Here is a 23,641-nt window from a genome sequence, read left to right as displayed (position 1 = left end):
AGGCTCCTAGCGGAGGGCGGGTAGTTGTGCGCAACCACCCTCGAGGGCCGAGCGCACGCGAACATAGTACATTACCACCCGTCTCCACAACGGCGTCAATTTTCGACTCTGATCTCTCTCCTTCTCGGGTCCCTAGAGAACAAACTCACAAAGTCAAGTAAACTAGTAAATTGTTGTTACATTAGTTACAAAATGTAACTAGAGTCAACAACAACAAAAAAATCATTAAGTCGTGTTCAACAGAACTGCCAGCTTAGCAGGTTGAAAACTTACCTGTAAATTGAGAACTCTGGCTGACCAACGGCCCCCAGAAATAAATATGGAGGAATAAATTAATGAAAGAATAAAGGTCCATACTTCTAGAATTAACAAACACCGTATTGCATTAAACTTAAAAGCCTCTATAGACATTCTCTACAGATATTGTGGAACTTTTAAAGAAAAATATTTTACCATATTTTGGTAAATTTATATCTCTTAAGAAGAAGAAAAAAACGCCACGCATACACTCTTATCTCTTGATCAGTTCAGCATTGATACGTTTTGGGCGGCCATCATGTAACGTTGTTGAGATTTACAAGTCAAATTTAAGTAAAGTCTAATGATACAACCATTGCGGTGGAGATTGCCTCCACCCTATGGAAAAGTAGAGATGTGATGTAAGATAATTTCGCTTCAACTGACGCCTTAGGACGTCAGAAGTAGTGCGTTTTTGAGACGGTAAGGTGTAATAAATTTGTCAAATGAATGAAACAGAACTAGTCAGAATTAACAAATTACACCCTATGGAAAAGTAGAGATGTGATGTAAGATAATTTCGCTTCAACTGACGCCTTAGGACGTCAGAAGTAGTGCGTTTTTGAGACGGTAAGGTGTAATAAATTTGTCAAATGAATGAAACAGAACTAGTCAGAATTAACAAATTACAGTGCAACCTCGATTTACCAGCCCTCGGTTAACCGGGATTCGGATTAACCGGGATCATGTTGAGTCATGATAAGAACACCTGGATTTGGCGCCGAAACAAATGTTTTATTTTCGGTGGCGACAGGAAACGTTTTTGTCTTCCGATGTAACATAATTGTAGGCATGGCAGCAACTCTTTTATACCTGATTTTCTTGAAGGGTTATTATTTATTTATGTAAAAACCCAAAATTTGGTGCAATTAGTACCGAATTTCTTGGGATTTACCACGGTCTTACAAAAGACCATGGGGATTTACGTGTCGTAAAAGGTTGATTTTCAACTTCACGGTTATACGTAATATTTTTATGGATAATTACCGGCATTATTTTAATCTTCCCAGAGAGCAGTCTAATCTCAAGGTAGTCTTCTCTTAATCAGTTCGTCCTACAGAAAACATCTTTCGTTTGCCCTTTCGGTCGAATTTTTATTTCACTTACGCAATGGAATCCGTTAAGAAAACTGGTCTAAGATAGGAGTTGATCTCTGGGACGAAACAGTAATGTTACTATGTAATACTGTGTATTCGGTTTAACCAGGATTTCAGTTTTCCGGGGTGGGTATAGCCGGAGGTCAGCCCAGTTAATCGAGGTTGTGAGGAACGTGCTATAAATTGCTCTGCGTTGCCAGCTGTTATCAATAATAAACAAGTAAGGCTTTATGACTTCATTTACCTTTTTTTTTTTAACAGTAAACTTGCTGCAGATTAGTTGGTGCAGAAAAATACAAGCTTCCAAATGAATAAGGAATTGTTTGAGGGTTTGGACTCCAATCTTTGATGAAATAGGACAAGTGGCGTGCCACAATTTGCCCCACATTGACTCAACGCTGTCACTTGTAAAATTAAATGTCTCAATTTCCTTGAACAAACATGGTAAACAGTAATTGATAACTATATGTGGGTTACAGGGGTTCGACTTCATCGTAAACAGGCTGTCCGAGTAATGACACATCAAATATTTACTTGTACAGCAATGGCAATCGTTAAAATATCATTAACTGTTTTTTTCCCCAGTAAACATGGCTATTTTGCCCAAGCAGACAGACTCTACTTCTTAAATGTTTTTTCTCTTTCTACAATTTACATAGTTAAACGAGGGCCATTCAATTATTAAACAGGCAATAAATAAGCTGTACGTCAAAAATGGTTAATTAAATCAATACGATTTTTGTACGTAATCCCAACCAATTTGAAGGCACTTGTCCCATCTTCTTATGAGTCTTCTTATCGCTAAGAATTCTATACCTTGATCGGGAAGCCAGTTCTGTATTTATTTTTTTCTTTACCTCTTCGTTGCCGTTGAACTTAATGCCACGTAAAGTTGGACCAAACAGATAAAAATCCGAAGAGACATGATCAGGACAGTAAGGAGGATAAGGTAGGAGCTCCCAACCAACTTTGGCAAGTTTCCAGCGTCCCGTATGAGGTCGAACGTTGTCTAGGAGAAGTATGCCTTTCCTGGGTCATATCGGACTTTTCCTCATCAACGGTTTGACTTTGTTCTCAAACATGTTTGAGGTTGTTGACAATGCGTTCTCCTCCAAAAATAAAAACCCAGATAATCAGACAAAACTCGTTCGGTTCATGCAACTTACTTACTTACTTCGATGGCTCTACAACTCGTGGTGAGACCTGGCCTCCCCTAAGAGCGTCCGCCAACCAGCTGTGTCCTGTGCTACCGCCCTCCACTCAGAGACTCGCAACCGTCCACCCACCTCAGCCTCGGCCTACCAGCTCTCCGAGTTCGAAACAAGATCTCATCCAGACTTTTCCTAGGCATCTCGGACTCTTCCATTCTTGCTTGGTGGCCCGCCCAGCTAAGCCTACCTAATTTAATTATTTTTATTATATCCACCTCCGTATATAGCTCGCTAAGCTCTCTATTTTACGGATCCTCCAGGCCTCTCCATCTTTGAATTGACTATAAAGTCATGCAACTACTGCCGTATTGTTTGCTCATCCGAATGTATATTTCTGAAGGTTGTACTCTTTTCTAATCACAGAACGCAGTTCATCAATAGTACTTTCTTTGAGCGGACTCGCTATCGATACTAAATACTAATATCTTAAAGGTTATGTTTACGTAAATATTATTAGAACAGCTGATAGGCACACTTCGCAAGGTTGCCAACTAACGTTTACAAACGTTTCAATTACCTGCATTAAGCGTCTCTCCTTCACTACATTTTTTTGTTTATTTAATTTATTCAAGAACCTCAATATAATTAACAATCTATTATCTACAGTTGCCTGATTTTTCACCAAATTTAATTTGTCAGGGCCTAAGTACGTTTATACTTAAATGAAAAAGCAAAGTTGATATTAATTGATTTTCCGTTTACATATCCACTGGTCTTATACAAGTAAAACACCTGTTGTAAACTCTGGGGATTCCTAAGCTTGTATTTCTTGAGAAAACTATAGTTTGCAAATTTACATGAACACAATATTATTTGCTCTTTAGAGGAGCAAGAGCCTATTTATGGATGAGATCTGTCTAGTGGTACATGACCTCATAAAAAGCAAAAATTTAAATAAAAATTAGTTATTAATGCTGCAAATATAGTCCATTATGATTGTAGTTCTGCCAGGTTTAGAACCTACGTTGATGACAATGAGGTATGTTGGGCAAAAAAAAAAAAAGTTCAGTGCAGAGAAACCCTCTAAATTTTGTGTGTGGACAAGCTGTAACTTGCTGAAATTAAATTTGTTTGCGATAAATCAGTAATTTTTGAGTGAAATCCTGATTAATAGAAAAGGTCGGAAATCATGGAATCGTCGGAAACGAATAAAGTGAAACACCTAAACATCAAAGAAAACATCGAATACAACTTAAAAAATATTAGGAATTAAAACGAACTCAATGGAGAACCTGGAGGAAGTATTGAGTGAATGGAGAAGGAATTAGAACAATTTAAATAAATTAAATCTCATAGACCATCTTGTAAATCTGAAAATATTTATATATATTGAAATGAACACTTGAAATTGTTCGCAATCGAACTCTAAATATCTCTCAAATTATTCGAATAATCTAAAAGCATTTGTTGATTCCACTGACTGCAGTTTTTTAATCCATGTAACATTCCAGTCATTCGTGTATTTATAAAATTTGTGAGATATTGTTTTTCTGCACAAGTATAAACTATTATAAAAGTTGTAATTTTGTATTTTATCAAGAAGCTGATATTTGGTTTTGTATACCATCATTACATTCTTTCGGGAGGCGTCACCCTTTGTCAGCGCTACCAACAATAATGCCACATAATGTGAAGTGTTTTCTTGTTAGCATCTGACTAGTGTTTAAAAATTAGTAGATTAACAATGTTTTAAATAATACAATTTAACGTAAAATTAGAACATTCGGTTTGAAATGACAAAAGTTTTACTTCTTGAATACACATCGAGATTTGGTGGGTTCGGTTACGGTAATGGCAGATACGTTGTGTGTTAATTACTTATTTATATTTTGGAAAAAATTAATTTTAGAAATTTAAATGGATATGTTTTTATGAGGTGTTGACAGTATTAAATACATTAGAGTAAAAGAGGAGATTTGACCTGGACGGTGGTTCACCCCCGGCGCTGCGGTCGACTCGCCCGAGTCTAGTTGTTTGCTTGCTCTCACCAACACAGTTTATAACCCATTCTAAAAAAGTGAAATTTTACAATTAAAATCTGCATTACTCACGAGAAATAGTGTATTTGTTTTTATCATTATCATTTATGACTTTGAATAATGACGTTTTCAATTTGTAATTATTGTTAGAGTTATTAGAAACTATTAAGTGTTAAAATCTCTACTTTGGTTAAAGAAAACAGTACTTGCTGTGTGCGAAGTGTTACTTTTGACAACTATTTCTTTGTTTTGTGGCTTTGATAGCAGTGTTTATGTTATTTTCTTGGTTTAGCATGCGTGTAAACAGTGCTCTTTGAGAGAGCCAGCTGACACCAATAAAAGTCAGGCAGCAAAGTATCGTAATGTTGCACGGGTTTACATTTAATTATTTGTGTGTTTGAAAGCAACTTTAGAAACAGAACAAAGTTCGAGGATCTATAAAAGTAATAACATTTTTCTTTGATTTGTGACTACCTAAGTTTCGTTTGTTGCAAGTTGAACAGTTTTGTTATCACATCTTTATGGTATGTATTCTTGAATTTCATATTAGATTTAGATGTTGAAATAATATTTTAATTTAAACAAGAGGAAACCTCCGACTTACATATACAATTAGCTTTTACATAACTAAAAATGTTAATAATTCGTTGTATCTAAAATATCTCTTAGCAGATAGTAAAATAGCACAATAAAAAAAAAAGAAAAAGTAAATGGAATTATTTACAAATAAATTAGTTGTCTTTATTGAAGGTGGTGACTTACAATAGGATCCCATTTTGAGTAACCTTATATAATCGAATTATCTTGTACTCCACCAAGCTGATGCCTTTATTATTCTTTTATTTTCATTAATTAAAATTGATTACTACCATACGTAACTTTTCTTTTCCGTTTTGTTTTTACAAAAAATGATACTAATATGTATGCCTTTGTTGGCTATGTTACTGCTCATCTTACAAAATGTATCACGTAAGTTGTGTTTCACTTTCTACGTTTCGTCTTATGGCTACCCCTGATATCATGTTTTTTAAAAGCATTTATTCCAATTTAGTCCAAATAAATATGAGAATGTATACGTTTTCTAATTAAAGCCACTTAATGTAGGTTAGCTTTCGTTTATAACAAATCACAATTTTTTTATAAAAACTGTGTATTAGTAGCAACGTTTACAATTATTTTAACATAAATTTGTTATAAACGCGAAAAAAGAAGAATTTAACTCAATATACTTCTTTAAAACAATACGCTTTAAGTTTTGTTTATTGACAATTAGAGGTTAGAAGTCATCTTTGTAGTAAACACAACCAAACCAAAGTTAACTATGTTTCATTGAACCCAATATTCCAACCTTATGTGTCTAGTGTTTTAAAAAATTAACGGGTTGGCTAAATATGACAGTTTTTCGATAAAGAATAAATTTTTATTAATATCCATGAATATTTATGTCATACAAAGTATGATAAACTGTTTTAAGGCATCTTTCTGCCAGCTGTTGGATCCTTCGCTCATAACATTTCTAGATTTGGAATCAGAAAACTCTTACACTCCAGTTGCAATTTTGTATATGTTAATTAATTTTTTCGCAAAGAATTTCTGTCGTACCAAATGGTGGTCGAAAGGAACTAAAGCAAGAATATAAACATGTTTATGAAATCAGTATTCATCAGTATCTTAATTATAAATTATAGCTTTAAGCAAGGTAGTCGTGGGCTACCTTTTAGACGCGAAATTTGTTTGCTGTTGATCAAAGCCATGCAAGTTAAGTTGTTTTGAATGCCTTCTATCCTTATAGATCAGCGATGTCCAATGGTTGTGGTATATTACAGTCTTAGTGAGGACACACACCAGTTTGGTTAATGGAGAAGGCGAGTTCTCAATGCCTACACCTAACAAACTAGTTTTAAAGTAATGTCTCAGAAGCAATAAAATTTTGTTGAACATTTGAAAGGAAAAACAAGAGAACGAACGTTTTAAGAACATTTTGTTAAATATAAAGGAACAATTTTCATCTTTGATTTTGTTCAGCACCTGCGAACCTATCCATATTTTTGAGCAGTTAAAGGAGGTTTGGTGTGTATTGTACGGTCTTAGATTGTTATTAATCAGTGAAACATTTTTGCAAAAATTGTGAAATTTAGCTAATAACAATTATTTTCTATAAAAAGTTGGTTTAGAAATCATTACATCTCGAGAATCGTGTATATGGGGTTGCATTTAACAGGAGGAAAGAAGTGAATTTGATCTCAAGAACTCCTTTATTTATTTCTTTTATGTGAGGTTGTAATATTTTAAACTAAATATAATTTTCGATGAATATTAATCACCGAATGCATGAACCAGCAATATTTAGAGATCTCCTCTAAACAGTAGTATATGCCACAGTAATTTGTTCGTTTCTTTTGTTTTTGAGCATGGCTTTTTCTTTGTATTTTTATTCTTTTTGAGATGTCCATACACATTTTTATCTTTCCTAGAAGTGGCAGTATCAGTGTGTTGTTAATATGATCTGGTTTGTGGTGTAATAAGGGGGTTTGCGTAAGTTTAGCAGACTAAAACAGATTTTGTTGTACATGTACTATCGGATAGATGGGTTCTTGTACATGTTTTTTAAATTATTTTTTTCCTGCTCCGATCGAAATAAGTGCTGTTACATTCGGGACAAACCTATTTTATATCGCATTATCACGAAGGTTGTCTGTTTATATTTTTGCATATATCCTGTTTCTCAGTTGTTTTTTTTTTGGACCCAAAACGCGATTTTGTGGGTTAGTTTTTGAAAAAGTTGTTTCCGATGTAAGTAACAGTGGCGAATATGTCAGATATGCTAATGTTTTGGTCTTAAGTTTGTAATAAGTTGTTAATAATCGATTACTAACTGTTAATTTTGGTAGTTGAACTGTAATTTGTAGCTATGATGCGAATGGTGTTGAGTTTAAAGTAAGAGTTAGTCGATTTCTTAGGTGTCTTAGAACGACCAGCTTAGGTTGGGTAGGATTGAACTGTTGTAGATTATGATGTCAGTAGTCAGTTGGCTTTCTGTAGGTTCCTTATTATTTGCTGTCTCTTCAAATAAATGTGGTATCCAAGATTCCCATGTGAAAGTTGTGTGGAAGATTTTTTTAGGAACTCAAAACTTTGTCTGTGTCAATATCTTGTTTGTGTATAAGTATTGAGGCAACACTACATAACGTGTTTTGAAATATTTGGTCGAATTTTTTTTTTTTAATTGTGGGACACAATTGTTTCCAAGGTGTTGCATATATATTCAGACAGTATTGCAGACGTCGGGTGTGCCATTTCTGATCCGTCATTGGCGAGGTAGATAGATGCTCCTGCTAAATCTGATGTTTTATTTACAGTAGTTTCTGGCTCTCAGCTTATTGTGTGTTCTTTTCTGTTTTATAGTATTTTAAGTGACTCTGTTGGAGCCAGATGTCTATAAGTTAGTAATGTCAAGGGGTATGATACCAAGCGTGAAGAGGATGTCAGTTCTGTCTGTTAATAAGTGAACAGTATGTTGTACTATTTATTTCATTTATAACGGAGTATTTATTGTAAACGCAATAAGTCTATGCTGTTGGGTTTTGAACGGGAACATGGTGTCGTAACCACGAGTTTAAAAAAAAATATTGAAATCCACAAATACAAAAATGTTTAAAACCAGAAAAATAATAATGAAAGATTTATCAGAGATTTTTCAATCTCTTCAGTAGAAAACGTTTATTTCTCTAACAATGAAAATTCAAAGTCCAGCTCATTAATTTCTGAGGTAATCTGTGGATTACTTTGGGATAGATTGGACAGCGTATAGAATAGAACCAACCGTTGCGGAATAGAATTAAAATGTGACAGACCACCCATCGGAAACTAAGTTGAAATGCATAGTCCTTTAAAGTTCTATGGTTAAATAAAGAATTAGTATTTTGTTCTTTTTATAGTTAAATATAATTCTATAAGTCTGCTAAAGTCAAATTCTACCAATGAGCTACAAGAGGCACTAATTTTGAAAACAATACTTTTTTACAAAGGATAAAAAATGTCTCTTTTATTTCAGAACCAATCAAAAAGCTTGGTAGGCTTCTTTTATATCGTAATTAGAGAGAGATAAAATTTGTAAAACTATAAACAGTTTTTGGAGCTCTATGTTTTTATCATAGGGCTCTATCTCAGGAATGCATAATTTTCTAAATTGTGTTTTTATCCCTGTTCTGAACACATCTGAATGCAAATTTTGTTTTTTAGCCCATGGACGTGTATGTGTTTTGGTAAGCAAATCGATCTGGTTTTTGCAAGACGAAATTAATTTTTGAATATTCTTCCGCAAACTAAGTGCCATGGATCTAAAGAAATGGGACTCGAATTGAGCTATCTGAACTTTAAGTTGAATGTAAAAGAAATTTTCAACATCAAATTCTTCAAAGGTTTAAGATCTTGTAATCTCTGATATGCCAATTTCTGCAATTAAGCAAATGCTTCGTTGACAAAGTGTTGTTTAATTTTTGCCCAATAATCCAAGGATTCGTAAATTAAGATAGGAACAACTGTTGTAGGTGCAGGCAATTAGTCATTTTGGTTCTTAGTCTCCTCTACGGGCTCTAGAAGTACATATAGAGGCTGTTTGGCCTTTGGTAATGTTTTAGCTAATTCTCCATTTTAAGTGAATTTAGAATCTATGGTTACAATGAAGGTATTTGACCACACTATTTATTTATACTTAGAACTTCGCCGAGAAATTTCTGAATGCTCCACCCCTTTTTTGGGTGAATGGTACAGTATTTTAAGAACGGATCACTATCCTTCATATAGAACCAGCACTCTTGAAGGAGCTTTAACAAAGTTTTAAAGCACGCTCCTAAGCATTACGGAAACGTCATCTGCGTACACCTGAACTGGTAAATTATTATAATAGTTCGTTAACGGTGATGCACCGCAGCAGCTACCCTGAGGGCATCCTGCGACCATTATCATGGGCTATAGTTTTCCAAAGAGAGCAACCAATAATAGTCTACTCGAACATGGTACTTACTCATCCAAGTAGCTATGAGTTCTAATCTATGCTTTTTTACTCGTATCGCTATAAAGAAGCTGAAGGGTGTGCTCAACAACACAGCCTCATAAGTTCAATAACATCCCTAGAGCTACTTTTTGCTAAAGACGACCACTCCCAATTCGCTGCCTAAGCAGTTAAAGGTGGTCTCACAAAAATGTTCTGCCAAATAGGCGGATTGTATGTAGTGTAGGGGTTACTTATTCAAGGCTCCATTCTTCCTGTTATGTCTAACAAATTTTCCATAGTTTTCAGCAAAAATGAGGAGAGGCTCGTGGACCTATGTGCCTTCGCCTGGACTTAAGTTTTCAATCTAGGTTTCTGGATAATGATTAACTTTAAAGGTCTCAAGGGATTATAACAATAATATAGAAAAAATGTCATCAAGCCCCAGAGATTTAGGGGTTTAAAACTGTATTATATAGAGCTGTACTATATACATAATGCGGAATGGTTCATGGTTGAGAGACAATGAGTGAAATATCCTGTCTTAGAGATTTAGTCTGCTTCTAAAGCAGTTTGTAAGCCATCGTGACTTTGGTGAAATACTTGTGCGTTGCTGTTTCCAACGATTTTTTGTTTTTTTCTGTAGCCGCAATACAAACCAATATGAAGGTAAAACATGAATCGGTACGGTACTAAAATGTACAGAATCTCTTCTTCTTCTTCTTAATCATTCCTCGTTTACCTTTCAGTGCCGAGGTGACAGGATTTCTTGTTAGGATTATTTTCAATTAAAAGGCTAACTTGGTAAGAAATCTCTTATTTATTGATTTATTCATTCTTACATTCAATAGCCTTCTTAGGGATGTTAAACTTTGCCTTGTAATCCCATCTATTTCTCAAATTTTTACACTGCACAGAAAGTGCATAGTCAGTTCAGGTGTGACAGTCTGACCTCTGTTCTAGTGAGTCGTTGGTATTGAGTTCTCTTTGTCGTTTACTCGCTCAAGTATACCTATTTGTTGTCCCGTTTCTTTATGAATGTGCTTTTCTATTACTTAAACCCCCTGACAAATTTGTTACTATTTTCTGGAATATTTTTGTGACAAAATTAATGTCAGCTCATTGTCTCCGTTTGAGAGGACGGTGTGATGCTATTGGATAAGTGGTAAATTAATGTGGCAGTTTGTGTTTCTATTGCAGGAAAGGTGAATATGAGCACAAGGATGGCTTAAAAACTTGCCTGCCTGTTGATGCGATCTCCAGCCCATCAGACGAATAAAGGGAAGGAAAAAAAACCCACGTTGTTTCATTTACACCTTTGGGTCAGGAATGATGATGTGTTCGCGAAAATTACTTGTTTAAAACAAGATTTGAATAAGCGCTTTAAGTGCTGTTGTTAATTTAAAGCCACATGATGACTGATTTTCTCTCCGCTATAATTTATCTAAAAACTGACTAATATAAACGGAGAAAATTTGTATGAAAGTAATAAAATGTTAGTCTACTTCATGAATGTGATGAACATTAAAGCTGTTTGGCAATTCTGTAACTAGCTGTAGAAGGAAAATAATATTTAATGAAGTGACACAAGAGAAATTATAAGCTCCTAAGAAGAAAATATACTAAAATCGAGTGCAGAATTGTGATGTTTGGAAGTGGCTTTTATGTAATTTACCTGCTTATTTATGGAAGCAGTTGTACATTACGAGCGAGCGGCCACTATGCCTTCCCAATCGCAGATGTCTTACTCAAGATCCCCTGGCATTCTTAGGTAACTTACTTATCTCATTTATTTCTTTTTATATTCATTGTTCTAACTTTTAACTTGGAGTGTTTAAAATTTAATGCCTCAAGTGCCTTCAGCACAATACATAGCTCTGCTATCTGTAATAGTAAAGGCATAACCCTAGAATTCCAAGTTTGAAGAAAATCTGGTTACCGGAAGTAATATTTGCAGAATTCATCATATTTCAGAAGTCATTATTACATGCTATAGCCGACGGCAATGTGCTTGTTTTCGTTCCTGCTCCGCGCTCTATTTCTTAAAAAGCATTTATGTCTATTGAGAGTGCACATTTGACTTTGTCGCTGCTATTACAGCAAAATACGGTAAGCAGTCCAAAACCTGCACGCTTTCGTCTATGGTGACATTATCCATGGAGCGATTTTAATTTTGACTAGCTAATGCTGGGTATTAATTTTTATGTGCCTTTAACAATATATGTTGTGAGAGAGCACCACATTAAAGACTTGAACATTAATTAGGTGGTGAAAATGCAAATGTTGGGTTATACAGTGTATCGCTACCAGGTATTTTGCTTGTCAAGCATTTCTCGAACTGAATTTAGATTGAGTATCTATCTGGTAATTCACTTATCCTCCCTTGTGGTGATTGAAGTGTACTTATCTATTTTATAAATTTATTTACAGAAACCAAGGGCAAGGTACAGAAATTTGTTACAAATCTGGCTCAGCAGGAGCAACTAACCGAGGAAACAATTCTGGAAGTGGAGTTGGCGTGGTGGGTGGCGGGCACTCACCAGTAGCGTACGCTGGCGCGCAACAGAACCCAAGCACCACCTACTCCCAGATGAGATACTTACATCCCGCCCCATACCCTACACCGCCGCCTGCCTACAGGGATAATCCTTACACACCAGTCAGGACTCCGGTAAGAAGGTTACTTTACTAAGGCGTGAGATATCTGAGAGACATGAATGAGTAAGAAGTGACCTCCCTAATAGTGTCATTTCCTCGTTGTTGCTAGTTCGTGATTCATTTCCATAGCTGCAGCGGCTCACGCATTTTCTTTTGTTTTTTTCTTCAGTTACTACTTACGTAATGCGGATAATAATGTTTTCTTTGCCTGAGACGATTGCGCCAAAGGGTTTAAGAAATCTCATAACATCTAAGTCTTGATAAGCTACAATACAATTTATTATCGAAAGGAGAATTTGGAATTAATACCTTTTAGATTCACACCGTTACCCTTGATTATCTTAATAAGGAATCCAAATAGGGCCAAAATATCCCTTTGCTAGTCTAAGTGCTGACCTCATTACTGGAGATTCAATGTGGTATGTTTAATAAAATATCTGTTCTGTTTGTTTTTAGAATATTGTGAGCGAAAGAGGTGGCCAGAATGTTGACTTCATGAGAGAGCCAGTTAGTAATCAGTCCAAGCCTAGAATATCACTACTTCCGTCGCCCGAGTACCTTACATCGCTCTCAAGAAACAGATTACATCAGTAAGTCATGTTTTATTTAGGGTATGTAGGCGATGCGCGAATGGGGGAGTTAAGTTAGACTGTTCTAAACAGTGACTGAGAGTCAAATCTTTTATAAACGCTTCTGTCTGCTCTTTGAAGAAATCTGTTGTGCTGCACAACCGGATCAACTTGACTCATCCAATATTATGTACTCCTAGTATTTGCAAACATTTATAGTTTTGGAAGGACTAGAAACAAAAGAAGAAAAGTTAAATTTCGAAAATATTGTACATACAGTTTTCTTAAATAACTTCAAATTCAGTAAAAGCAGAGGGTTATATAACGAGAGAGAAAGTGCAAAAAAGAATACGTACTCTTTTAGAGAAAATATGATTCATTTACTTATCCAGATATCGAATTTTGCCTGCTATTCTGATGCTCCAATCGGGACACCATTATGCCATTGTCCCAGCAGCAAATGTAAACAAGGAGCTGCCGAAGAATATCAAGAAAATGCATTCAAATCAGCAACAGTGGTTTATATTCGGATTGAGGTTTTAATTGATGCTAATATTGCAGGAAAGTGGTAGACTTAAGCCTTAAAATTGTATAAAACTATTTTACAGTAATGGAGGAAGTATTTGGATGGAAATTAATGGCATGAGTAATAACTCATTCAGTACTAGATAAGATATCTCAGTTTTGTTGGGTTTATCATAGGTGAAAAATTATGTAACTATCGCATTACTAAGAACCGATCTAACATTTAACATTTTTTGTAACTGAATTTGTTTAAGCATTTGAATTTGTTAACAGGAACGATGGGTATCGAGAATCCTCTATGGCTGCTCCACCAGGGCCACCTGTCGATCTCAATACGCCAATAAAAAAAATACGTTTAGGTGAACCAAAAACCGAATTACAGCGTACGCTTAGAATTGATACAAGGGTAATATTTGTATTGTATGTTTAAATTAGAATAGGTTGAGAATGATATGAAATAACCTAGTGAAATCCACAGCAGGATGAAGGACAGCCTGCAGTGTACAACCCACAGGTGGAGGCCATCTCGCCCACACTACCCACTGACGCGGCAGCTCTCCAAGAAGATGCAAATTTTCGCTCAACTAAAGATGATTTGCTTCATGGAATATCAAAAGTCGATCGAGAAATCACTAAGACTGAATTGCAAATATCAAAACTTAAAAAGAAACAGGTTAATAGATTCAGTAGATTTGACATTTAAATTTAACTGACTTTAGTTGACCTTTACTTGTCTGTAAAAGCTGCTTTAGTTCTGACCACCGTATTTAGATAATAATAATTTTTAATAAAATTTGTTGGATTAAATAATAAAAAAATTATTATTATACTTATTATTATTATTATTATTATTATTATTATTATTATTATTATTATTATTGTTGTTGTTGTTTGGATTTAATAAAATTGACCCATTATGTATTTTATTTTTGGTTTTTACAGAAAACTAGAAATTTTAAAACAGAATGCGGTTAATTTCGTTTTGTTCTTAAGTTAAATCACCGACTTTAATGAATTTAATGTCTAATACATTCTTTTCAAATTTGAACACAGTACTTTTAAGAAATTTTTGTAAAAAACTATTAATAGCTGATTCACTTTTGTGATTAAACAATCTTTTCTAATTATACATTTTGACTAAAAAAAGTAAGAGAGAAAAAAAATCAATGCCTCTTTTTCACTAATTTTTGGATTTTAAACAGGGGCGTCTTATTTTTTCATTAAATTTCAGCAAGAATTGGAGCAAGCTGCCAAGAAACCAGCCATCAAGCAAGAAGAAGAAGAAATTCCTCAACCAAAACACCATAGTCCTGCGCAGAAGATATATGCAGAAAATAGGGTAAGATTCTTGCGGTCCAATGACATAAACATAAACACAGTAACTATGTTGTTACATACTTATATCTGATAAGTGAATTTTTATAATAACTAGAAGAAATATTTAAATTTTTATTTTCAGAGAAAAGCCCACGAAGCACATTCATTGTTGAAAAATTTGGGCCCCAAAATTGATTTGGTTAGTATAATTTTTGTAATTATATCGTTAATTTTTAACAATTGATTAGGGAATGTTGGTTAGTCGTGAGTGCTATTCAAGCATGTTAAAAAGTTAATTGCTACAGCTCCTTACAAAACAACGGTAGTTTAATTGTAAAGCTGCACGTTAGAAGAAAATGTTCAGAAGTGCCCAAAGAGAAAATCATTTCTTGCCGATTTTAGTATGAGTGCATACAATCATTTACCCGGCAATTTGATGACTGTTCGGGCTTCACAAAAAGAGATATTTAGATTAGCTGAATGGTAGTCTATTGGATTCAAGACCAAGCTGGCTGCCCTTAGTTCTGTTTTTGTTAGGAACTCTTTAGTTCTCCATCTAGTGCTATATTATTTGTGTGTGTGTGTGTGTGTGTGAGTGTATGGTTCTTGAACAGAATATCTTAACATAAAAAAGTAAAAAGCTCAAATTGGTTCCGTTTTGTAGTGCAACCGCTTGTGATATAAATGCAACTTTACTGAAGCATTTTTATAGTTCTTGAGATTTTCTTGAAAATAGCTCCGTTTTTTTTATTTTTATTTAATTCTAAAGACCTCAATTTTTTTAGCAGTTATTCAGATTAACGAAAAGGAGAAGTTAGTTTATTACCAGGTAGTAGATACATTCATAAATTTTGACCAAGAACAAAGAATCCGATTCTTATATTTATGTGGTGTACACATATGTATTTTATTGTATTCATTGTTTATTACTTATTCATTTGGTCTTATAGCAAGAATTTGACAAAACATTATTTTTAATCAAGTACCTAATATATAACACAAAAAACAAGACAAAAATAAACAAAGTTCTGATCATAAACAAGATAAAAATAAAAAACGTTCTAATCAACAAACAAACAAAAGAACTCTTGTATTGTACAAAATTAAAACGTTTATAAACTTAATACATCGTAAATAATTATGTTATTTTTATGTTGAACATATTTATGGGTCCATTAACCTGGCGGCACTTTGGTTGAATTTTGAGACAAAACTTTTGCACCGAGCTCGAAACACATTGCACTCTTATGCACCACCAAAAAAAAATCTAAATTCGCCAAGGAAAAGCCACAATAAGCAATTAAAGTTTTTTTCCCGCCAAAAAAAATTTGGCCGGATTTGATTGAAACTTACTTCATTATGTTAAGTACACTTTGCACTCCATTGCACCACTTAAAAAAATTCATTAACTTTAATAATTACGGAGATATGGCCATTCAAAAGATCAAAGGAATTTGCCGCAAACACTGAATTTCGAACCGCGACTTAGTATACAGGTAGAGGAGAGCTAGCACCAGCTAGAACCACAAAAAAAATCTAATAAAATATGCACACATTCAGAAATATAAGGAATTAAAGTGCTAAAAAAAGCATTAACTTGGCGGCACTTTGGTGGAATTTTGGGTAAAAAATTATTGCACCCTGCTCAGAACACTTTGCACTCCTATGCACCACCAATAAAAAAGCTAGCACCACCAAGGAAAAGCCTCAATTTTCCATTTAAAGTTCCGCGCGAAATTTAAATTCAAAAAAAATGAGTCTTATTTGCGGGAAAATTGGAGCGCTTTTTTCCAAAATAGCAAGTACTAGTATTAGAACAACTAGCCCCACACAGGAAATGCCAAAAATTAGCATATTTTCAAAGTAATTTACAAATTATTCGACCGATTTTCCCGCCAACTTACCTTTAACCGGAAGTGCTCTAAATTGAATTGAAACTCATCCTATTTTGTTCATGGTAGCTAGCACCAATATGCACCACAAAAAGAAATTTTGAATTTACACTAAAAGCTGATATATTGATAATAAAAGATGCACTGACAGATGTGACCATTAACTTTGCGGCACTTTGGTGGAATTTTGAGAAAAAAATTATTGCACCCAGCTCGAAACACTTTGCAATGCCAATAATAAGCCAGCAACACAACGGAAACTGTAAAAATTCACCAATTGTACGCCAAATATAACTTTAACCGGAAGTGCCCTAAATTGAATTGAAACTCATTCCATTTTGTTCGTGATAGCTAGCACCAATGTGCACCACAAAAAGAAATTTTGAATTTACACTAAAAGCTGAGATATTGATAATAAAAGATGCACTGACAGACGTGACCATTAACTTGGCGGCACTTTGGAGGAATTTTGGGTAAAAAATTATTGCACCCTGCTCAGAACACTTTGCACTCCTATGCACCACCAATAAAAAAGCTAGCACCACCAAGGAAAAGCCTCAATTTTCCATTTAAAGTTACGCGCGAAATTTAAATTAAAAAAAAAATGAGTTTAATTTGTGGGAAAATTGGAGCGCTTTTTTTCAAAATAGCAAGTACTAGTATTAGAACAACTAGCCCCACACAGGAAATGCCAAAAATTAGCATATTTTCAAAGTAATTTACAAATTATTCAACCGATTTTCCCGCCAACTTACCTTTAACCGGAAGTGCTCTAAATTGAATTGAAACTCATCCTATTTTGTTCATGGTAGCTAGCACCAATATGCACCACAAAAAGAAATTTTGAATTTACACTAAAAGCTGATATATTGATAATAAAAGATGCACTGACAGACGTGACCATTAACTTTGCGGCACTTTGGTGGAATTTTGAGAAAAAAATTATTGCACCCAGCTCGGAACACTTTGCAATGCCAATAATAAGCCAGCAACACAACGGAAACTGTAAAAATTCACCAATTGTACGCCAAATATAACTTTAACCGGAAGTGCCCTAAATTGAATTGAAACTCATTCCATTTTGTTCGTGATAGCTAGCACCAATGTGCACCACAAAAAGAAATTTTGAATTTACACTAAAAGCTGAGATATTGATAATAAAAGATGCACTGACAGACGTGACCATTAACTTGGCGGCACTTTGGAGGAATTTTGGGTAAAAAATTATTGCACCCTGCTCAGAACACTTTGCACTCCTATGCACCACCAATAAAAAAGCTAGCACCACCAAGGAAAAGCCTCAATTTTCCATTTAAAGTTCCGCGCGAAATTTAAATTCAAAAAAAATGAGTCTTATTTGCGGGAAAATTGGAGCGCTTTTTTCCAAAATAGCAAGTACTAGTATTAGAACAACTAGCCCCACACAGGAAATGCCAAAAATTAGCATATTTTCAAAGTAATTTACAAATTATTCGACCGATTTTCCCGCCAACTTACCTTTAACCGGAAGTGCTCTAAATTGAATTGAAACTCATCCTATTTTGTTCATGGTAGCTAGCACCAATATGCACCACAAAAAGAAATTTTGAATTTACACTAAAAGCTGAGATATTGATAATAAAAGATGCACTGACAGACGTGACCATTAACTTTGCGGCACTTTGGTGGAATTTTGAGAAAAAAATTATTGCACCCAGCTCGGAACACTTTGCAATGCCAATAATAAGCCAGCAACACAACGGAAACTGTAAAAATTCACCAATTGTACGCCAAATATAACTTTAACCGGAAGTGCCCTAAATTGAATTGAAACTCATTCCATTTTGTTCGTGATAGCTAGCACCAATGTGCACCACAAAAAGAAATTTTGAATTTACACTAAAAGCTGAGATATTGATAATAAAAGATGCACTGACAGACGTGACCATTAACTTGGCGGCACTTTGGAGGAATTTTGGGTAAAAAATTATTGCACCCTGCTCAGAACACTTTGCACTCCTATGCACCACCAATAAAAAAGCTAGCACCACCAAGGAAAAGCCTCAATTTTCCATTTAAAGTTACGCGCGAAATTTAAATTCAAAAAAAAATGAGTTTAATTTGTGGGAAAATTGGAGCGCTTTTTTCCAAAATAGCAAGTACTAGTATTAGAACAACTAGCCCCACACAGGAAATGACAAAAATTAGCATATTTTCAAAGTAATTTACAAATTATTCAACCGATTTTCCCGCCAACTTACCATTAACTTGGCGGCACTTTGGTGGAATTTCGCGCGTAACTTTAAATGGAAAATTGAGGCTTTTCCTTGGTGGTGCTAGCTTTTTTATTGGTGGTGCATAGGAGTGCAAAGTGTTCCGAGCTGGGTGCAATAATTTTTTTTCTCAAAATTCCACCAAAGTGTCGCCAAGTTAATGGTAAGTTGGCGGGAAAATCGGTTGAATAATTTGTAAATTACTTTGAAAATATGCTAATTTTTGGCATTTCCTGTGTGGGGCTAGAGGTTCTAATACTAGTACTTGCTATTTTGGAAAAAAGCGCTCCAATTTTCCCACAAATAAAACTCATTTTCTTTTAAATTTAAATTTCGCGCGTAACTTTAAATGGAAAATTGAGGCTTTTCCTTGGTGGTGCTAGCTTTTTTATTGGTGGTGCATAGGAGTGCAAAGTGTTCCGAGCTGGGTGAAATAATTTTTTTTCTCAAAATTCCACCAAAGTGCCGCCAAGTTAATGGTAAGTTGGCGGGAAAATCGGTTGAGTAATTTGTAAATTACTTTGAAAATATGCTAATTTTGGCATTTCCTGTGTGGGGCTAGTGGTTCTAATACTAGTACTTGCTATTTTGGAAATAAGCGCTCCAATTTTCCCACAAATAAAACTCATTTTTTTTTAAATTTAAATTTCGCGCGTAGCTTTAAATGGAAAATTGAGGCTTTTCCTTGGTGGTGCTAGCTTTTTTATTGGAGGTGCATAGGAGTGCAAAGTGTTCCGAGCTGGGTGCAATAATTTTTTTTCTCAAAATTCCACCAAAGTGCCGCCAAGTTAATGGTAAGTTGGCGGGAAAATCGGTTGAATAATTTGTAAATTACTTTGAAAATATGCTAATTTTTGGCATTTCCTGTGTGGGGCTAGTTGTTCTAATACTAGTACTTGCTATTTTGGAAAAAAGCGCTCCAATTTTCCCGCAAATAAAACTCATTTTTTTTTAAATTTAAATTTCGCGCGTAGCTTTAAATGGAAAATTGAGGCTTTTCCTTGGTGGTGCTAGCTTTTTTATTGGAGGTGCATAGGAGTGCAAAGTGTTCCGAGCTGGGTGCAATAATTTTTTTTCTCAAAATTCCACCAAAGTGCCGCCAAGTTAATGGTAAGTTGGCGGGAAAATCGGTTGAATAATTTGTAAATTACTTTGAAAATATGCTAATTTTTGTCATTTCCTGTGTGGGGCTAGTTGTTCTAATACTAGTACTTGCTATTTTGGAAAAAAGCGCTCCAATTTTCCCACAAATTAAACTCATTTTTTTTTGAATTTAAATTTCGCGCGTAACTTTAAATGGAAAATTGAGGCTTTTCCTTGGTGGTGCTAGCTTTTTTATTGGTGGTGCATAGGAGTGCAAAGTGTTCTGAGCAGGGTGCAATAATTTTTTACCCAAAATTCCTCCAAAGTGCCGCCAAGTTAATGGTCACGTCTGTCAGTGCATCTTTTATTATCAATATCTCAGCTTTTAGTGTAAATTCAAAATTTCTTTTTGTGGTGCACATTGGTGCTAGCTATCACGAACAAAATGGAATGAGTTTCAATTCAATTTAGGGCACTTCCGGTTAAAGTTATATTTGGCGTACAATTGGTGAATTTTTACAGTTTCCGTTGTGTTGCTGGCTTATTATTGGCATTGCAAAGTGTTCCGAGCTGGGTGCAATAATTTTTTTCTCAAAATTCCACCAAAGTGCCGCAAAGTTAATGGTCACGTCTGTCAGTGCATCTTTTATTATCAATATCTCAGCTTTTAGTGTAAATTCAAAATTTCTTTTTGTGGTGCATATTGGTGCTAGCTACCATGAACAAAATAGGATGAGTTTCAATTCAATTTAGAGCACTTCCGGTTAAAGGTAAGTTGGCGGGAAAATCGGTCGAATAATTTGTAAATTACTTTGAAAATATGCTAATTTTTGGCATTTCCTGTGTGGGGCTAGTTGTTCTAATACTAGTACTTGCTATTTTGGAAAAAAGCGCTCCAATTTTCCCGCAAATAAGACTCATTTTTTTTGAATTTAAATTTCGCGCGGAACTTTAAATGGAAAATTGAGGCTTTTCCTTGGTGGTGCTAGCTTTTTTATTGGTGGTGCATAGGAGTGCAAAGTGTTCTGAGCAGGGTGCAATAATTTTTTACCCAAAATTCCTCCAAAGTGCCGCCAAGTTAATGGTCACGTCTGTCAGTGCATCTTTTATTATCAATATCTCAGCTTTTAGTGTAAATTCAAAATTTCTTTTTGTGGTGCACATTGGTGCTAGCTATCACGAACAAAATGGAATGAGTTTCAATTCAATTTAGGGCACTTCCGGTTAAAGTTATATTTGGCGTACAATTGGTGAATTTTTACAGTTTCCGTTGTGTTGCTGGCTTATTATTGGCATTGCAAAGTGTTCCGAGCTGGGTGCAATAATTTTTTTCTCAAAATTCCACCAAAGTGCCGCAAAGTTAATGGTCACGTCTGTCAGTGCATCTTTTATTATCAATATATCAGCTTTTAGTGTAAATTCAAAATTTCTTTTTGTGGTGCATATTGGTGCTAGCTACCATGAACAAAATAGGATGAGTTTCAATTCAATTTAGAGCACTTCCGGTTAAAGGTAAGTTGGCGGGAAAATCGGTTGAATAATTTGTAAATTACTTTGAAAATATGCTAATTTTTGGCATTTCCTGTGTGGGGCTAGTTGTTCTAATACTAGTACTTGCTATTTTGAAAAAAAGCGCTCCAATTTTCCCACAAATTAAACTCATTTTTTTTTTAATTTAAATTTCGCGCGTAACTTTAAATGGAAAATTGAGGCTTTTCCTTGGTGGTGCTAGCTTTTTTATTGGTGGTGCATAGGAGTGCAAAGTGTTCTGAGCAGGGTGCAATAATTTTTTACCCAAAATTCCTCCAAAGTGCCGCCAAGTTAATGGTCACGTCTGTCAGTGCATCTTTTATTATCAATATCTCAGCTTTTAGTGTAAATTCAAAATTTCTTTTTGTGGTGCACATTGGTGCTAGCTATCACGAACAAAATGGAATGAGTTTCAATTCAATTTAGGGCACTTCCGGTTAAAGTTATATTTGGCGTACAATTGGTGAATTTTTACAGTTTCCGTTGTGTTGCTGGCTTATTATTGGCATTGCAAAGTGTTTCGAGCTGGGTGCAATAATTTTTTTCTCAAAATTCCACCAAAGTGCCGCAAAGTTAATGGTCACATCTGTCAGTGCATCTTTTATTATCAATATATCAGCTTTTAGTGTAAATTCAAAATTTCTTTTTGTGGTGCATATTGGTGCTAGCTACCATGAACAAAATAGGATGAGTTTCAATTCAATTTAGAGCACTTCCGGTTAAAGGTAAGTTGGCGGGAAAATCGGTCGAATAATTTGTAAATTACTTTGAAAATATGCTAATTTTTGGCATTTCCTGTGTGGGGCTAGTTGTTCTAATACTAGTACTTGCTATTTTGGAAAAAAGCGCTCCAATTTTCCCGCAAATAAGACTCATTTTTTTTGAATTTAAATTTCGCGCGGAACTTTAAATGGAAAATTGAGGCTTTTCCTTGGTGGTGCTAGCTTTTTTATTGGTGGTGCATAGGAGTGCAAAGTGTTCTGAGCAGGGTGCAATAATTTTTTACCCAAAATTCCACCAAAGTGCCGCCAAGTTAATGCTTTTTTTAGCACTTTAATTCCTTATATTTCTGAATGTGTGCATATTTTATTAGATTTTTTTTGTGGTTCTAGCTGGTGCTAGCTCTCCTCTACCTGTATACTAAGTCGCGGTTCGAAATTCAGTGTTTGCGGCAAATTCCTTTGATCTTTTGAATGGCCATATCTCCGTAATTATTAAAGTTAATGAATTTTTTTAAGTGGTGCAATGGAGTGCAAAGTGTACTTAACATAATGAAGTAAGTTTCAATCAAATCCGGCCAAATTTTTTTTGGCGGGAAAAAAACTTTAATTGCTTATTGTGGCTTTTCCTTGGCGAATTTAGATTTTTTTTTGGTGGTGCATAAGAGTGCAATGTGTTTCGAGCTCGGTGCAAAAGTTTTGTCTCAAAATTCAACCAAAGTGCCGCCAGGTTAATGGACCCCATATTTATGCATATAAACAATAGAGAAGCATTGTAATTACTGAAATAATCGAGTAACAAAAATCTTAGTTCACCAATATTCGATTAAGAATTTATTTATTTTTAACAATTATATATATATAATTATACATATATAGTTCTGAGAATTCATACTTTATTCCAGTCAGAAATAAGCGTGGAAATTTTTTAATTACTAAGCGAATTTGGGTTATTAGCTTAAACTTCTTTATTTGTGAAACTCAAAATGTTGCACAGGGAAACCCCTATATTTCTATAAAAAAGTATTAAATGAATAGTTGTCAATTTGTTCCACATCTTTGGTGATAATATATTTTTAAGTGACTCGAACAGTCTCTTATAGTTCAGAGAGACTTCTTCATGGTTCTGTATAACCCAGACATCCTCTGCTCTGATCATTACAAGATAATTTTTCAGATAGGCACGCCAATTGTAGGGTATAATTATAGGGTATTTATAAGTTCCACCAATCTATTGTAGCAAAGCTTAAGACATTTTTCGTTACGCACTGCTAATAGTTTGGCCACCAGCCAACAAGTCTTTTAAATATTTTGTACTGGATATGAAAACGTCTAGTTTCTGCTCTGAGATAGAAATTCTATGTTAGTTGGTAAACGAAGCAATTGTTTGTATTAAGATACTTGGACACTTTTTTTAATAAGTCAGTATGGACGAGGTCCCATATCTCGGATGTGTTGCAAGTGATTCAAATAAAACGCATTTGGTTTTCCAAGTAGCAGTTTGCGTACAGAAGCTTTG

The 23,641-nt window shown here is 34.8% G+C and overlaps 1 protein-coding gene across 2 annotated transcripts in view; it reads left to right on the top strand.

The window, feature by feature from the left end:
• Positions 1–4,554: 4,554 nt before the first annotated feature.
• Smr (nuclear receptor corepressor smrter) overlaps positions 4,555–23,641 on the top strand; it is a 61,869-nt gene continuing 42,782 nt past the window's right edge. The window contains exons 1-8 of one of the 2 annotated variants that reach the window (XM_074137894.1): positions 4,555–5,108; positions 10,778–11,348; positions 12,008–12,248; positions 12,692–12,825; positions 13,603–13,735; positions 13,811–14,002; positions 14,561–14,668; positions 14,789–14,845. In XM_074137894.1, the coding sequence (XP_073993995.1) occupies positions 11,263–11,348; positions 12,008–12,248; positions 12,692–12,825; positions 13,603–13,735; positions 13,811–14,002; positions 14,561–14,668; positions 14,789–14,845 (951 nt within the window). In that variant the 5' untranslated portion in view covers positions 4,555–5,108; positions 10,778–11,262. Of the gene's footprint in view, positions 5,109–10,777; positions 11,349–12,007; positions 12,249–12,691; positions 12,826–13,602; positions 13,736–13,807; positions 14,003–14,560; positions 14,669–14,788; positions 14,846–23,641 lie in introns of both variants that reach the window. The other variant, XM_074137893.1, reaches the window with a different exon arrangement.

The sequence above is a fragment of the Rhodnius prolixus genome, unplaced genomic scaffold, assembly GCF_049639745.1.
Source record: "Rhodnius prolixus isolate KJV_2025 unplaced genomic scaffold, Rpr scaffold_11, whole genome shotgun sequence".
NCBI lineage: Eukaryota > Metazoa > Arthropoda > Insecta > Hemiptera > Reduviidae > Rhodnius > Rhodnius prolixus.
This window is presented reverse-complemented; position numbering and strand designations above follow the sequence as displayed.